Below are 16,879 nucleotides of genomic sequence, written 5' to 3'. Positions count from 1 at the left end.
TGCTGTGCTGGGAAAGGCAGTGCATGGGCAGCACAGGCGCTGTGGGTGATTTCAGCTCCTCGCAAGTCTGACATCTGCAGTTTGTTAGAATGTGCTTGTCTGCCTTTAAATAACAACTTGCAGTTATTGCAACCTGAAGCCTTGGTTCTTGTGCAGCACCTGACTCAGGATTGAGGGCTGCACTGAGGATTTCCGTAGAGAATTACCTTCTGGTAATTAAATGTAGTTGTTTGATTCCTGACGTGCGTGCGACACAATTGAGACTTTGTGAGCTGCTTTCACATGGAGCACGTTTGCCATGTTGGATTTCCTGTCTTCCTCATCCCAGAAGCTGGGATTGCCAGGTGGCTGACAAACCTCCCTGGGATCAGCTCTAACTGGCACGGGAAAGTCGTTACATGTGTGTGGGCACATCACAAAGAAGTTGCTTTCCACAGTGACATCTGTTTGCTCAGATATAAATGGATCAGTGACTGTCCCATCTGGAAGCTGGGGTGCTTTGATCAGTGGTTTGCCTCATGTGCATCCAGCACTTCTGGAATCAACACGCCATCACTGCTGATTTCAAGTTGTTTCTCTCTTTTTGCAGGTGAATTAGAGAAAGTGACTCCCAGAGCACCTTGGCCGTATGAACTCTTGAGCTGTCAAGGGACTGAGAGGCTTATGAAGAGGTTCTGTCAGGCAAAACAGTGCTTAGCAAAGACACCAAGGAGGAGGGAAAAGGAGAAAGGGAGGGAGAGAGAGCTGCAACACTAACAAACCATGGTAGGTATTTGTTGTCTTTCACAGGGGTGCATTAAAAGTGTTTTCTGCTGCCAGGCCTGCGTGGGGCCTGATCAAACCCGAGAGGGGATTTTCTGACCTTGCACTAACTGAGGGATGGTACCGTGTGCTTTGAGCAGAGCAAGTGAGGTTTGATGTACTGTCAGCCTCTTAAAGCCAAAGAGTGTTCTTGTGAGCCTGCAGTACATGAATTATTAAATACCAACGAAGGGGGATGCTCATAAGGTTTTCTAATAAAACTAGCATTAGCAGGCTGTAGCAAACAGCATCAGTGACCTTGAACTCACAGATTTCATTACCAAATGCTCACGCTCCCCTTCCACCTCTACCTGACAAAAGCAAGTTTTGATTATTCACATCCCTGTGTGTGTGATTGAAGGTGCCTCTGTGCACACGTTGTGGCAGTGTAGATGAAATGTGTGTACCAAATATAGCTGGTGTGTATGGTTTAAGTGAGGAGTCACTCCTCATCTGCCTGGGTTTAGCTGCAAATAGAAATCCCTGAGATGTGGGATTTGTAAAGATGTGCAAATATGAAGTATTGTCATGGTGAGATTCTGAAATGTGTTCACAAAAAGGCAATAAACCTACTTAGTTGCTGAACAATGAGAGGAGGGTAGTTTAAATATACTTATATATTTTTAAGTCCTCTAAGGTTTTTATTGAGAGAATGGAAATGAGAATAAATGCAATAAATTTTAAACAGAGTTGCTAACATTTGTGTAGCTGGTTGCTGCAGATAGGCTGTGTGTTTATATTTGTATTTAAAAAAAAATACCTAAACCAAGACCTTTAGCAGTTACAGAGGGAAAGGGAGAAAGAACTATTTGCAAAGCAGAGTTGTTAATATATTTTAAATAGTGTCCCACTCTGTCATTCTTTTTGGCCTGAATTGTAATGACAAGTTGATCTTGTTAGCACCTCTTCATTAGAAAAGAAAATGTGTCTCACAATTGGGAATTAGCAGTTTGTTTCTGTCCCACTGCTGTAACTGACATTTAGTAGGGCAGAAGATGGGGGGTGAGTTGGTAAATGCAGCCCGGCTGTATCCATGTTGTGGATAACCACAAGAGGGACCTCCTGGAAGCCTTCTGCAGCCTATCAGACTGCAGGGGATAAAACCAGCCCCTGACAGATGAATTGTTACTGTCCAAATTATCCATCTGGGTAGGAACACAAAAACTGGGAAGGGAATGATGTCATGACCTTCAGTGGAAGAGACCCAGGGAGTGCAATAAACCAGGAAATCATGGACAGTTCCTTAATAAGGATCCAGCCTAGAGGCCTGGCAGGTTGTTCAAAGGCCCTTTGTGTCCTTAGGAGTGGGTACAGCTACAAACCCATGAAAAAGGGGTGAAAATGACACCTAATTAAGGTGCTTAACGTGTAGGAGGAACAGAGGGGTTTGGCTGGTGATTCTGTTCTGGGAGGCTTTCAGCAGTGACTGATGTGTCTGTAGAGACCAAGACTCATTGCTGCCCTTGCCACAGGTCTGTGCTGTGATCACAGCTGGTCTGGGGCACTGTTTAGATCCAAAAAGTCTCCCCTGAATAGTCTGCAGCAAACTCAAAACTTCCTAGCATAGGCTACCCAACTAGTGAAGTTTACCTCCCTCAGCAGTATCACTCAGAACTCTGAGTTTCACTGCAGGCTTTTTTAATTAGCACTCTAATGTCTTCCTATTCATTTGAATGTTTTTTAAAAAGAAATTTCAGTCTCTTACCATTTCTCTTTTATTCTCATCTTCATTCATGCCTTTGCAAATCCCTGTGCAGTGGCTGAGCCTCTCAGAGTTCTGTGAGGGATTGGCTCTTTGGCTGCCTGTTCCAAGCTGTGCTGCTCTGGTCCCTGGCATAAACACATGAGAGCTGGCTGCACTCAGCACTTCCAGAATATGTAGAATTGTATTTGGACAGTATCAATGACTCTTACAAAGCAGGAGTCATCTCTCCTTGCCTGCCCTCCTTTTCCAGGCTGCACCCTCCCTGCCAGGCAGGATTCCCATTCAATGCTCCAGTAAGTTTGTTCTCTTTTCTTCCTGTTTCCCACTCCACAACAGAGATCGATCCGATCTTTTGCTAACGATGACCGCCACGTAATGGTGAAACATTCAACCATTTATCCATCTCCAGAGGAGCTTGAAGCTGTCCAGAACATGGTCTCAACAGTAGAATGTGCCCTTAAGCATGTCTCTGACTGGATGGATGAAAAGAACAAGTCTGCAAAGAGCGAGGGTGATGTGGAAGCCAAGGAGGAAGCTGCCGAAGGCACTGCCAAGTGAGTGAAGCCTCAGCTCACAACGTGTCCCTGTGCTGCTCTCAATGGCTCCTTTCCTCATAATAAGAGCAGTAGTGTTACCTGGCTCTGCTGCAGATGGAGGTTCATAGAAGGAGGGGGATATATTTGGACTTTTTGATGTCAGAGCACGTGGGGGGAGTGCAGGGAATGGCAATAAGCCCAGTGTGGGCAGCAGTTGCTCTCTATTTCTTTGCTTATTTTACTGTGATGTTGTGAAGTTGCATTTAGCAGACAAACCTTTCAGCAGTTTTAAGCAAATACAAGTCCCTGGAACACACCAAATTGACAGCCATGTGCTTGGGGGCTCCTGCAGTCTGATACAAAAAAGTTTTTATAATCCAGCAAACAGTTTCCTAAGCCTCCACTACTTTCCATTATTGCCATAGTTTAACCCCTGCTGGCAACTCAGCCCCATTGAGCATATCAGCTCCAATCAGCATAGACGCTGATTTTTTTATAAAAAAATAGTCCAAGTGGGCAGTAAATGCTTTGGAGACAACTGGATGAGACAAGAGCTGGTGCTGGCCTGTCAAAGAAGCATTTCTTGCATTTTACTCCATGCTTTTAAACAATCCTAGTCTACAAAACTGGCTTTTGTCACAGTCTTTTTTTCTCAGCACTCAAAAATTAAGTGTCCCTGTGTTGCTTTGAAAATTCTTTACTGTGACTCTGAAAGGTTTCCCTAAACTGTAGCTGGAGAATAAAATCCCCTTTAATTACCCTAATTCGTTTCATTTCCAGGGATCAAGGTGGTCGGACGTTATGTGGTGTTATGAGAATTGGCTTGGTTGCAAAGGGCTTGCTGATCAAAGATGACATGGACCTGGAGCTGGTTCTCATGTGCAAAGAAAAACCCACAAAGACCTTGTTATGTATTGTTAAAGACAATCTCCCAGCTCAAATTCAGGTGAGTTCATTTGCAGCAGTCCTCCCACAATGGCTGATGGCACTGCAGGGGCTATTTGGGGAAAGGCTGGAATTCGTTCCAGCAAGAAAGACAAGTGAGGTAAAGGAATATGCTCTGAATCTAGGATGGCATCTGGGGCGTGTGACGTGTTTAATGTGGTGACATGAAGTCCTTACTCACAAAATGTAACCTCTTCCTGCTGTTGTTGCCCTGCTCCTGTTTGTGCTGTCAGTTCCCTGAGGGCAGCTGACCTGTGTGTGTGCAACTAACCCAGGGTGGGTTTGGGTGCTCTGGTCCACCCGACATCAGCTGAACTGCAGAAATCTTTCCTGCTCAAGTGTGTCCCTCAGTCCCTGTTGTTGTCCCCTGCCTGAACCCGCAGTTCCCCATTGCAGCTGCTTTGCTTGGGCTGTTCCCACATAAACCCCTCTGTGCTGCCAAGGTGAGAACATGTCACTTTAGGTGCTCACTCATTTGGGCTCATGTTAATCATGACCTCACATTTTTTTATGTATGGCTACTCAATTCTGATGCTGGCATCCAGTGGGCAGCAGTTGCAGCTTGTTTAGGGATACTTCTGAGGCTGAGGAATCAGTCCAGCTTCCAGGCTCACCAACACTGGTGCCAAGGAACTGCCTTCAAATGTTCCACTGCAAGTGCCCCTCTCCAAACCACAACCAAGCTCAATCTGCTTTTCTTCTGATCTGCTTTTCTCCCCGTTTTACCATTTTGGACAGCTGTTAGTTCTCACCATTAATTTTGTCACACAAAGAGTTTCTTCTAGTAGGCTAATGTTGTTCCTAGAGATGTGGCCCTATCCATAGCTAAAAATACAAAGGATCTTTTGAGTAGTAAAGAGTAAATTTTACTTGTTTGAAAATGATAGGGATGTATTGAGTATTAAAGAATAAACCTTGTAGTGAGGCATGAAATGAGGAGGGCTGAAAGTGAGAAGTTAGTATGTGCTTCAAAGAAAGTGAGATAAAATGAAAGAATAGACATAATTAAAATATGTGAAGACTGAATAAATTCAAGAGACGGGCAGGTAAGATCCTGTGAGGAAGGACTGTGAGGGATTAAAGAGAAGATGAGGGAAGAGGAGTCTGACTCGTGAAATGCTCCAGCTGTTGTGGGCATGGCAGACAAGGAGAGGTTCTGCAGGGGGATCAGATGCTGTAGGTGAAGGAGGGTTTAGGCCCATTAGTGGACAAAAGGAACAAGTGACGCTCAGAGACTCAGGAGCTGCTGCTTTGAAGGCTCATGGTGAGCAGATGCTCAGCCATTTCCATCCCAACAATAAAGGGAAGAGGTCAGAGCAGACATCCTGCCCACCGGTGTGCTGAACCAGGCTCTGCACAAGGGGTGGCTGGAGGCCTCTGGGCCATCTGTGGCTGCCCTTGTGCTTCTGGAGGGTGAGAGAGGTCCCAAAGGGCTGCTGAAAGACCTGCAGAGAGATCACTGCAGAGACTGCGATACAGTGATGTTAATGGAGCAAACTGTAAGGCACTGGCTACAAAAGAAATGTTTTAAATTGTTTTTAATGAGGGAGGCAAGGCTGCCTTTGTTCCTGCAATGCCCTGTAGCCTTCTCATTAGCTGAAACACATACACAGATTCTTCACTTTTTCAGTTGATTTGGGAGAGTCTTGAAATCTTTCTTGGTGACTTTCAGAAACTTACAGAAGAGAAGTATCTGGTGGAGGAGCATGTAAATGAGGCAGCTATTGTTATCCATAACACAAAGGAGCCCAAGCTCACTTTGAAGGTGATACTCACATCCCCTCTCATCCGAGATGAAGCAGAGAAGAAGGAAGGAGGTACACAGAGCGTTTTAACTTGGTTTTAAGACTGTTCTAGCTAAATATCCTGACTGTGCAGCACAGGTTAATTGGCAAGTAGGTTTTTAATTGTGCATCATGTATTGACTTGACTGGCTATTGCCACCATATTATTTGTGCCTTAAAAAGACAGCAGTCACTTAAATTTCATGTAAATATGTGTAGTTTTCCTTTCAAGCAATATTCCTACAGTGTTAACACTGATATACAATTAGATCTTAGTTCTCCTTTCTTTCAGACTTGCTATTTAATTCTTGAGCACCTGGCGCTGCACAGTCTTGTTTGCAAATTAAGTCAGTCAAGTGGGATTGGTTCATAGTTTCTTGAAAAACTCATAAAAATGTTTCTCTTTATGTAAAAGCCCTCTCCTGCAAAGCTCGCCAGTGTGTCGTCCTGGCCCTCAGTTTTTATTGATTGATGATGTGTATGTTTCTGGCTTTAAGAATTTCCTAACTGGGATACAATTGAAGTTATGGTGCTGTGATACAGCACTTTTGCTTCTGAATTGAACGTTGTACCTCATGTCCTTAGAGTAAAATAGTTGTAGAAAACTGTCACTTAGTCCTTTCCGTTGCTCCTCCCTCACCGCGGTGTCACACAGTTCTGTGCTGCAGGAGTGGCGCCTGTAGCACCAGTGAGGCTGGAAACAGACTGTGAGCAATAGAGAAGAGCAAATGTAGCCATACTTTGTTGTATTTTTGAAATCTTTTCAGTAATTTCTGCTTCCGCTTCCCAAACCTATCCCTAGAAACTTTGCCACTGGATGATGTCAGACCTTTGACCAACTGGCCACTCTCTGTCATGACAACTGAGGCAGCTGGGCCCGTGTGGGCTAGGGAACTCCCTGTTGCTCTCTTCCCATTTCTAGACTTGCCACAAGTCCTTTGCTTCCTCCCTCTCCCACATGGAAAACCGACGGGGTGAGAAATGTTGGTCAGTTTCTCCTCATTTTGTTGGAGGCGATGGCAGGAAGGATCCCTTTCCAAGTGACATGTAGCACTTTGGCAGCAGCTGAATGTAGAAAAATCTTACAGAACAGATGAATGGCAAAGATCCCTTAATTACACTGGCTGTTTATTCTGAAATTAGCAACAATGCTGTTTCCAAGACCATTAAAAATAAACTGCATATTGCTTTAGTTGTTGAGCTTCCCACAAGATGCTGAGACCAGCCCTGGAGCTGCTGCAGCTCATCCATGTTCATGAGAGAGCCCCAAGTGTAGGACGAATTCCGATGGTGAAGGATTTGTGAGATTCCCACTGGGGGATACGGTTTTACACAAAGGCTTCTGCCCAAGTATCTTCTTGTAAAAATTGATGCTGTAATGCCAGCGAAGTCCAGGAATTTCTGAATTAATCTCAGACTAAAGGAGAGTTGGAATTTTATGCTTTCTCATGCTTAAAATGTAGGTGGTCTATTTTTTTTCAGTATCTTAAAATATTTTCAAAGGTCTCTACTTTATTTTTGAAATATAAAATAGTTTTACCACCTCTCCTGAAGTGGTTATACACTGTCATTCTGTGCAGCTGCTGAGAACAGGGAGTAGGGTCGTGGATCTCATTTTAAAGTCCAGGTTCCTTGGCATTGATTCATCACAAAGAACAGAGACATTTATCATATTCCTTTTCAAGGTATATGGAGCATTATGCAGATGTCACTAAGTTGGGAGGGATACATTTTTTTTGTAATCTTTCCAACCATTTAGATTGGAATCACTTAGAATCAGACCAAAAAAATTTCATGTGAATAGGGAGAATAATTGGAGAAAACTGGTGAAAACACCTTGATCTCCAAAGCACTGCCATATTTTTTCACTACCACTGAACAGTGTCAGCCAAATGGAAGCAGACTTCCTATGCAGTTTTCAGAACCTGTCAGTTGGCTCCATGCATTCTTTTGACTGAAGGAGCTCAAAGTGCTGCTGAACTTGCCTTTCATCTTCCATGTAAGATAGGCCCAGACTGCCTGAGCCTGTGGAAAACTGACCAAGGTTTCTGTGGTGGGATTAGCACTAATCTGTCCTCTAACAACCCAGGTCAGGCCAATGGCCCTCGTTCCCAGTGCTCCCATTGTTCTGTAGGAATGCTGTGTGTGCCTTCATGCCCTGATGTCAGAATGTATTGAAAAACATTCCTGGATTTCTCTTCAGTCCCCACCTCTTTGGAAAAGTGTTCATGTTTAAGATGTGGTGTATGTCCTATTTGTTTTTGCTGCTCCTTAGCAAAAATAAATAGTGGCTCAGTGTGTGTGTGCATTTTGGTGTTTCTCACAAACAGCTACCCATAAAGCTCTGCTTTCTCATGTTGAGAAGTCAAGCACCTAAATTTGCCTGCATTTTGCATCCGTTTAAATTTTAAACTCCTTAAGAAACTGAATTTTTAGTCACAGCATCAAATATAAATTGGGCTTTCCAGACCAGAACCTTGTATCCTGAAACCAGTTGCTGTTACTGAGCATACAGTAAAACAAATAACGTAATTGCAAACAGGCTGGCTCACCAAAGTGGGGCTGAAGTCCCGTTGCTCCTGGAGCAGGACATGGCCAGTGATGCTCCCAAGGGGCCAAGCAAACCCCAGCCTGCCCTCCCCTCTCTGGAGAACACAAGGCTCCTCGTAGGGCTCAGATGAATGGAGTTGGCAGCTCCTGTGTGAAGAGAATGCTACAGCAGTGGGGAGAGAATTCCTGAGGGATTGGTTACAGTGTGAGCTCACGTCAGGGCTTTAGAATTTACTCTTTACTAAACTCCTTGGATCGCTGCCCTTGTTAAAACTACAAGGAAAAAGGAAAGCTTTGCAATCCCGTTTGAAAATTTTGATTTGGTCTCACTTTCCTGACTGGCAGAGCATGAAGAAACATGCCATTCTCCCGAGGGGTCTGAAGGGAGCCCGCTGCAAGCCGCTCGCCCTCTTCACTGCCTGTTCTCTTCATCTTTCTGTTTAATAGAATCTTGCACCCCAAAGTTGGCAGACTGCAACATCAGGACACTGGGGCTGAACAAGCAATTGGCAAAATTCTCCAAGATATTTGTAAATTAGGTCTTGGGAAATGGTCTTAATCCTGTAAGAGAACGCATGGTTCTCAATTGTTGAAACACATCTTAGGAGGTTTTTGGTTCACCTGAATGACAGGTGACGTGTATTCTGTTTGGTTTGTAGTTGAAATGAAAAATTAATTTACTTTATCAATTTATGCAGCACTCTTTAGCAAAGCCTCATATAACACTGAGCCCCAGTTCACTGCAAGAAAATAATGATTTTGCAGTCAGTCACCTTTGCCATTTCTAACGTTTTAAAAGAAGATTCTGATCATTCATTGACAGTACTTGTTTGATACAATACTTGAGCTTTAAGCAGATGTTTATATTGTCTGCAGTGAAGTTTTCTCAGAGAGCTACCCAGATGGATGTTGAGTAATCCTGTGCCACAAATGTCACTCCTGAAAACAAAACTGCAAAGGAAATTTAGAAGCAAATCTTGTGTTCCAAAGTGACCTTTTGTGCTTAAAGAAAGCCAGAGCTTGGAGACTTTGCAGCTTTCATTTGGACACTGATTTGCAAAGCAGACAAAAGGAGTGATTTAATCCCAATCCTGGAATGCTGTTGATGAGGGCAATAACAAACAATGCAAATATCTGCTGTGAAGTTCACAGGGGTTAGAAAATAAGCTTATAGCACTTGAGTCAGCAGCTGGGAACTGCAACCATCACCTGTCAGACAAGATACTGGTTCTGTTCAGTTTTACACTGGTGGGGTTTTTTTGCTTTGGGCTCTTTTATTCATCACAACATCAAGTGCTTTTACCAGAGCAACCTTCCCAGGAAATGGCTTAGGAGAGGCAGCCTTAACATTCAAGATGCAATTGCTTGTGCAGCCAGTCCCATTCAGAGGAACCCATGGAAATGTCCTTGGAGATGGCACTAACAAACCAATGGTACTTTTTCCTCATAACCTGTCCTGGTATTTTAGATGTCTTACTGGATTTTAGCAGTTTTCCATTTGGAATGGATTTAGTATTTCATTCACCTCTGCAAAGGTCTCTAAAGACCTGAAGAATTAATCATTATGAATAATGGAATGATTGTATTTCCAAATTCTTTATTTTTAAGTCAAGAGTAACTGTGTATTCATAGAAAAATGTCATATTCAAGGTTTTAGTTAAGCCATGGATTCATTTTGTTATTCCAGATGTTCTCAACATCAGCTAAAACTAGTATCTTTGTAATGTGATTTCACAGAAATGTAGCATCTGACATTTATATAGAGTTTCCAGAGAATCTGGATGTCACAAGCTCCTTTGGATTAAAATAAAATAAATACAGAAGGACTGACAGAGATCTCCCCTTAATGTGGAATTGGATGTGGCTGCTAAAAGCAGTTTGTTACAAGTTGGTTGATAAAGGGGGGGAAGGCAAAAAAGTGTAAACCTGGACAGAAAATATCAGTGTCTTGTCTCTCAAATCCATCTTCAAATTTCCTCTGTTGGTTTCAGTTGCTGTTGGGAAGCTTTTACATGAGGGCACTTCCTCTCAAATACATTAATGACCTGGAAGTTGCCAAACCCATTCTTTCATATGCCCTGGTTATATGAAAGACTAATCAAACTAAAGTATTGTACTAGCATTTCTGTATATTTCTTCCATTCAATTATACTGGCTAGTACTGTTAATGCAGTAATATTTCAAATATATTCAATGTTTCTCTTTGGAATTCTCAACAATTGCATGGATGTAATTTCACTTTCTACCTATTACATTTTTTTTATTACCCTCTGAGATTATCTTCCTCTTGTCCAAAGAAGCTTTGAAATTCGGTGCCACCTTTGTGGAATAAAAGTCACAAAGAATAAGAGGAAAAAAAAAAAGCCCAGTCCATCCCAACAGAAAAAAAAAAAAAAGGAAAAGTGCTATAGAGCTATTTTCTGCCCTGAAATGTGTTCTACATTTTTAATAAGATCCCAGATTGTCTGTAGCAGTGGCCATCTTTATTATTACTATTATTTTACAAGGAGTGAATGCCTTTGCTTCTGTTGCACACGTGCACATTTACTACCTTTAATGGCTTGTTTAAATTAAATAACACCGTGCACTTAAATTCTGGGAGTCTTATTATCTCATTGAGATGCTGCCGCTCTTTTTGTATTGTGACAGAAACCCCTTGGTCAAATTGTATCTGTCTCTTTTTATCCCATTTTTACCAGTAGATAATGTTGCGATGAAAGATCCTCCGGACTTATTGGACAGGCAGAAATGCCTGGAGGCCTTGGCGTCTCTGCGGCACGCCAAATGGTTTCAGGTTGGCTCTTTGTTCTTACCTTGTTGTTATTGTAGCCTTGCGAGGTTTTATTTGAGACAGTTTTAATTTTAATGCCTCTTTAATTCTGACTAGTCCCTTCTAGAGCAAAGGTCTAGAATTCCAACCCAGTGCTGTACTGTGCGAGGGCAAACGTGACAGGGAGACAGTCAGCTGGTCCAGAGTTGTCATGAGGCTACAAAAGCAATCTTGACATTTCGCTGCCTTTTTTATACATCTCTCTAAATTCAAGTGTACTTTTATATAAGTGTTTTCATTTTGCATGAAGCTGATTAAGTATTAAGTAATAATAATTTAAAATCTATCCCAGGACTCTGTGCATTTAAAAAGAAAAGCAGAATTGAAGACCAGGCTTTTGCAGGTGTATTGGAATCATTTTGTTTGTTTTAGGCCAGGGCAAATGGACTAAAATCATGTGTAATTGTCCTTCGTATTCTGCGGGATTTGTGCAACAGAGTCCCCACATGGGCACCGTTGAAAGGCTGGGTAAGTACAGAAAGAGCTGAAGGCCACAGGGTCCTGTCTCAGATCTCCTGAGAGCTGCAGCAGTGTCTGGACTGGAGAAAGCAGAGTCTTGTATGAGACTCCTCCTACCCCTGTTCCTTTGCTCCCCATGAGCTGTTCCCTGTGTAGAGAGAAGGCAGGTAGTCCTCCAGTCTGTGATGCACTGATCTCGTGGAAAGGGACACATTTTTGTGGGCCTCGCACATCCCAGGGGATTGGCAACAGGCTCCCACTTGTTGCCTTCCATCCCTCTTGTTTAGTATGGTAAAACTGTCCTGCTCCTGTGACAATGCCACTCCTGCCAGCGGCTGTCACCCTTTCGTGGGCAGGTTTGCTCTGCGTGCCTGGAGAGGAACGCTCTGTAGGGCAGCAGAGATGCTGTTTCTCTTGTGTGGAACTGAAAGCCCTCTGAAAGGAGAACATTCATCTGCCTTGATTTTAGAGACCTCTCCTTTTTGACTTTTTGGGCAGACAGTGAGGACACCAGCTGCTCTCCAAAAGGTGACTCAGACCAGGGGGACAAAGATGTGCCCTGCAGGAGGACATGGCCTCATCTGGGGCAGGTCTCTGTCCCTTAGACCTGTAGTGGATTACAGAGTGTCCTGATGTGAATGTTCATCCCCTCTACCTCCCCCCCCATTTTTAACTTTCAGTCACAGTTACCCTTGTGTCCATACTAATCGTAATTTAATGTCTTCTAGCCACTCGAGCTTATATGTGAAAAATCTATAGGTACTTGTAATAGACCTTTGGGCGCTGGGGAAGCGTTGCGACGAGTGATGGAGTGTTTGGCATCTGGAATTCTGCTTCCTGGTAAGGGGCCAAATGAACTCCAGGAACACAAAGAGATGCTCAGCCCACCTAAACATTTAGCTGTTGCTGTAGGATTTACATGAGAAATACCTGCTGTGAAGTCTGAACCTGCCATGAAGTGAAATTAATGTTTTTTTCTTTAAAATATAAAATTAAAAGAAAGGATTTTGCATAGTGGTAACTGTGTGAATGATATTGCCACTGCAGAAGAAGTTCCCAGGGAATGTTAAGATTTGTTATAAATTAACCCCTACTTCATTAAGGGGTTGCAGGTAAATAGACTTAATGATTATCTGGTTTCTACAGATTGCTTGAAATCTACATATCTGTCCAAATTATGTGTTTTCTTCCAGACCTACTGATTTCAGTTAATGTTATCACCCATGTGCAGTGTTTACTCTGATAAGGTCTGTGGCCACTGCAAGGGTATAAAACCCTGGGTCAGTTTGCATGGTGTGAGGCCTGAGTGGCTGCTGGAGAAGGGCTGCTGCCCTGGGTGCAGCAGCTGGGCTCAGCTGCTCTGGCAGTCCCTGCTTGCTGCCTGCTGCTCATTCCCTCAGTAACCCCCGTTCCTCTCCCTGCCAGGGGGCCCGGGGCTGCACGACCCCTGCGAGCGCGAGCCCACGGACGCTTTGTCTTACATGACAGTTCAGCAAAAAGAAGCCATTACACACAGTGCTCAGGTAGGGAACTCTGTGTGTGTGCAGCAGTGAGGAATTCAGCTCATTAGCACCATTTATTCTCTGCCAGGATGGCTTGTTTTCATGGCAGTCCTGACAGTTCTTGGGCTGCACTATCCTGGAAAGATCAGGAGTGCAAGAGTTAAATGTGTGAAATCTTATCCTGGCAGAGGCAGCGGGGTGCCTGTGCACCCACCGGCTCCCAGCACAGAGCCCTGGGGTGGGCTCCCTGTCAGTGTGCCCTGCATTCTGTGCTACAGAAATTCAGGAGTTTTATGGTTTTAGACATTAGTATGTCCCACAGCTATTGCAGAGGCCAGCTGTAAAAGCTGTCCTCTTGTCTGTCAAAACCACAGAAGTGGTTTTGTGTCTAAACACTTACTAAAAAACTTGAGCAACTGAGGTGAAATCCTGCTGTGATTAATGTGCGTGTCTACTGTCCCTTTCAGCACGCGCTCAGATTATCAGCCTTTGGGCAGATCTATAAAGTTTTGGAAATGGATCCCCTCCCATCAAATAAGTCATTTCAGAAATATTCCTGGTCAGTAACTGACAAAGAAGGTAGGTATTATTTGTTCCAAAAGTCACTACTTGAGCAGTAAACTAGGAGTTAATTTAGAATGGGTGAAGTTCTGAATTATGTGCTGCGAATGTGAAGTAGAAGCTATTCTTTGTTATATGTGGGGTGACTTTTGTTTTTTCAATATTTCATTGTGAGAATAAAATCTGGAAGTTCTAGTCTCCAGAAAAACCAAGAGATGAGAGGCACAACAGCCATAATACAGCTGATGATTATCTTTAAGCACAAAGTCCCTTGGCATGCAATGAGCAGAAGTAGTGTTTGATTCTTATGCTGGCGAGGAGAGACTGCAGATGTGTCAAAAAGCATATAATGAGTGTCAATAATAAGAATTACTCAGAAATTATTCCTAGAAAACAATATATATGTAATTTTAAAAACTTCCATTTGTATTTTTTTGTAAAAACAATACTGTTGGAGGTCTTGCTTAGACTAAATGTGGAAAACAGCACTGCAGGTTTGCAGTCCTTATCCCACACCTGGTACTGGACACAGAGATCCTGCCTGGCCTGGCAGAGGGAGCAGTAAACCAGTATTGGCTTTCATGTAGCAATAAGAAAGCTGTGACTGATGGATGAGTTCTTTTCTCTATAAACAAGCAAGAAACAGTGTGGGACTAATCAGGCTCCTGCTGTGGGATCGTGTTTTCCTAATGGCATATCCATATTACAAGGAACTTTATACCCTAGGTACAGGCTCATCTGCTCTGAAGAGACCGTTTGAAGACAGTGTCGGGGATGATAAAGATCCAAATAAAAAGATGAAGCGTAATCTGAGGAAAAGTAAGTGCAGCACTCCTCCACTCTGTTTTCAAAGATCTATTGTACAGGGGGAGCTGCTTTAAAAGCTTCTCTCTGTTGGTGTGGTAGAGCATGTGAAAAAGTCTTTGGAACAAAACTGTTGTCTCTATCACCCTGCATTTGGAATGTCAAACACATCTCTGTGCATCTGAATTTCCCCTGACATGCTTTACTAACTGAATGATTTGCATTTTTAAATGGGATTACCCATCAAGTTACACCAGAACTGAAGCTGCCCAAGCAGCTGAGGTACTTTCTCGGTAACATCCCTGTATTGTGGGGTCTTTTTAAAGTACTGCAGTGACTTTGGTGAGTGAAGATGGCACTCTCTTCACTCTTCCCCTTCCTGAGTTAGGTGCTGGTCTCTCAAGACCTCCCACAAGGAAAATAAAATGCATAATCTGCAAAACATTGATGTTGCACATATGCACAGACTAGAAGTCTCCTGGCATTGCTGGGATCCAGTTATTCTGGGGGCTGTTTTAATTGTGCTACTTGGATGCCAGTTCTGGATCTGGTTCCCCATTAGCTCTAAAACTTGTTACTCCTTTTACAGCAGGCAGGAGGAATACAGCTAGCTGCAGCAGAATGTTGTTAATATAAAACCAGGTCACTATAGTTGTTACCCCGAATTAGAATGGCTTACTAAGGACTTAACAGTGTTATGGCTCTCCTCACCCTCTTGAGAGGCTGAGGGATGGTTTTGCTCCTTGATACAGACAGAAGGCATTGAAATGCAAACTGTTTCATTTTTCTGTTCATCTTGTTTTGTTCATTTTCCTTTCCCCTCCTTCCCCTACCCCTTCTACTATCTGGTACTAGTACTAGATAGTAAAGCAATAGATCTCATGAATGCTCTGATGAGGCTGAACCAAATCAGGCCAGGGCTTCAGTATAAGCTGCTGTCACAGTCTGGTCCAGTCCATGCCCCAGTCTTCACAATGTCTGTAGATGTTGATGGTACGACTTATGAAGCATCAGGACCTTCTAAGAAAACAGCCAAGCTCCATGTGGCAGTGAAGGTAAGGCAGCCTGAAATAATCTGCTAACCCCACATCTTGGGATGGAGAATGAAATGTACTTAAAACTAGAAATATGCAAGCTCAAAATTAAAAAGAACCAAAACATTAAGCTGAGCTGCTCACTGTGCGCTCCAAAGACAGCTTGGTTCAAAGAGCATCACTGGTTTTGTGCTAGCAGGGGGGGGAAGAATTTCCTGGGGCTCTACAGGGTCAGCTCATGTTCCAGTGGACTGAATGTGGTGGTGAAATTCTGGATGGGAGGGGTTTAGTTCTGTTCTGTTCTACTCCTTCCTCCTGTTAGTTTGGAAGTGCCATGTTGGTGGCTGCTTCTTTCTCCTTCTCTGTGTCCATTCCTGGCTTGTGAGCTCCTGGAAACAGAGTTCTGTCCTTGGTGCCTGAAGAGTCCCTCTGTGTACTGGGTGAACCATGGTTTATCCAGTTAAATTTCCACTAGGACACTGGTGTCATTCAGAGACTGGTCACGCTGCTGTTGCTTCCTGTAGGTGCCCTACATGACAGCAGGACAGACTGAATGCCCAGTGTGAGCATCCACCAGATGTGGTGCTTGGGGACACGGCTCAGTGGTGGGCGTGGCAGGGCTGGGGTAATGGATGGTTGGACTCAATGATCTTAAAGGTCTTTCCCAGCCTAAACGAGTCTACAGAAGAACATCTGTTAATAGAACTGCTCTTCTGATAGGAACAGGCCCATCTGTCATTCTGTGCCTCGTTTTGTTTTGAACAAGAATTTCCTTTTTAGAATCTTCATCTGGCAACTTTCTGCTTTCCTTTGATTTCAGTTTTGAAAATCTCATTGTCCTATGTGCTTTCAAGTTCAAAGTGTCCAGAAGCATCTGAGGGCATGTGTTATTCCTTCAGGAAAAGTAGCTCCCTGCATGTGTGTCCTTCCAGACCTTTTGCCTCATTCTTTTATTTTTCCTACCTCCCTGCAGTTTAAAAAACAACAAAAAAAAAGCCCAAAAAACCCTCTTGCCCTGAAAAACTGTGACTGCTCTGCCCTTGAACCTCTCTGCGTCAGCCAGATCTGTGCTGGTGCCGACCCAGCTCTGTTTTCTCTAAATTTGCACATCAAAACATCCGCGATTCAAGCCAAGAGGAAATGGGTGGTGTGGTCAGAGTTGCTTTTTTTTTTTCTCTCCTTCTTTCTTTCTTTCCCTTCTCAGCAGACCCAGACCCTGCCTTCCAGTCTTGTAAGAGGGAATAATGTGAGATTTCACTTTCTAATCTGACCTTTTTAAAATGCAGAAGCCCTGAAAACGCAGCCAGATGTACCCCAATGCACGGCAGCTCCGCCGGGGGTTTCCCCAGGCAGGTCTCAGCTCAGGGT

General features: G+C 43.6%; 1 protein-coding gene across 11 annotated transcripts in view; it reads left to right on the top strand.

Annotated features, from left to right (window-relative positions):
• STRBP (spermatid perinuclear RNA binding protein) overlaps positions 1-16,879 on the top strand; it is a 73,651-nt gene that overhangs the window by 22,170 nt on the left and 34,602 nt on the right. For 8 of the 11 annotated variants that reach the window (XM_074556186.1, XM_074556185.1, XM_074556184.1 and 5 more), the window contains exons 2-12: positions 590-765; positions 2,843-3,060; positions 3,823-3,988; positions 5,660-5,804; positions 11,021-11,115; positions 11,524-11,619; positions 12,339-12,450; positions 13,036-13,133; positions 13,580-13,691; positions 14,400-14,492; positions 15,333-15,532. In XM_074556186.1, coding sequence (XP_074412287.1) covers positions 763-765; positions 2,843-3,060; positions 3,823-3,988; positions 5,660-5,804; positions 11,021-11,115; positions 11,524-11,619; positions 12,339-12,450; positions 13,036-13,133; positions 13,580-13,691; positions 14,400-14,492; positions 15,333-15,532 — 1,338 coding nt within the window. In that variant the 5' untranslated portion in view covers positions 590-762. The remainder of the gene's footprint in view (positions 1-589; positions 766-2,842; positions 3,061-3,822; positions 3,989-5,659; positions 5,805-11,020; positions 11,116-11,523; positions 11,620-12,338; positions 12,451-13,035; positions 13,134-13,579; positions 13,692-14,399; positions 14,493-15,332; positions 15,533-16,879) is intronic. The other 3 variants (XM_074556180.1, XM_074556183.1, XM_074556187.1) reach the window with 2 other exon arrangements.

This window comes from Zonotrichia albicollis, chromosome 21, assembly GCF_047830755.1.
Source record: "Zonotrichia albicollis isolate bZonAlb1 chromosome 21, bZonAlb1.hap1, whole genome shotgun sequence".
Classification (NCBI taxonomy): Eukaryota; Metazoa; Chordata; class Aves; order Passeriformes; family Passerellidae; genus Zonotrichia; species Zonotrichia albicollis.
The sequence above is the reverse complement of the archived record's forward strand: the minus strand, read 5'-3'. Positions and strand labels throughout refer to the sequence as shown.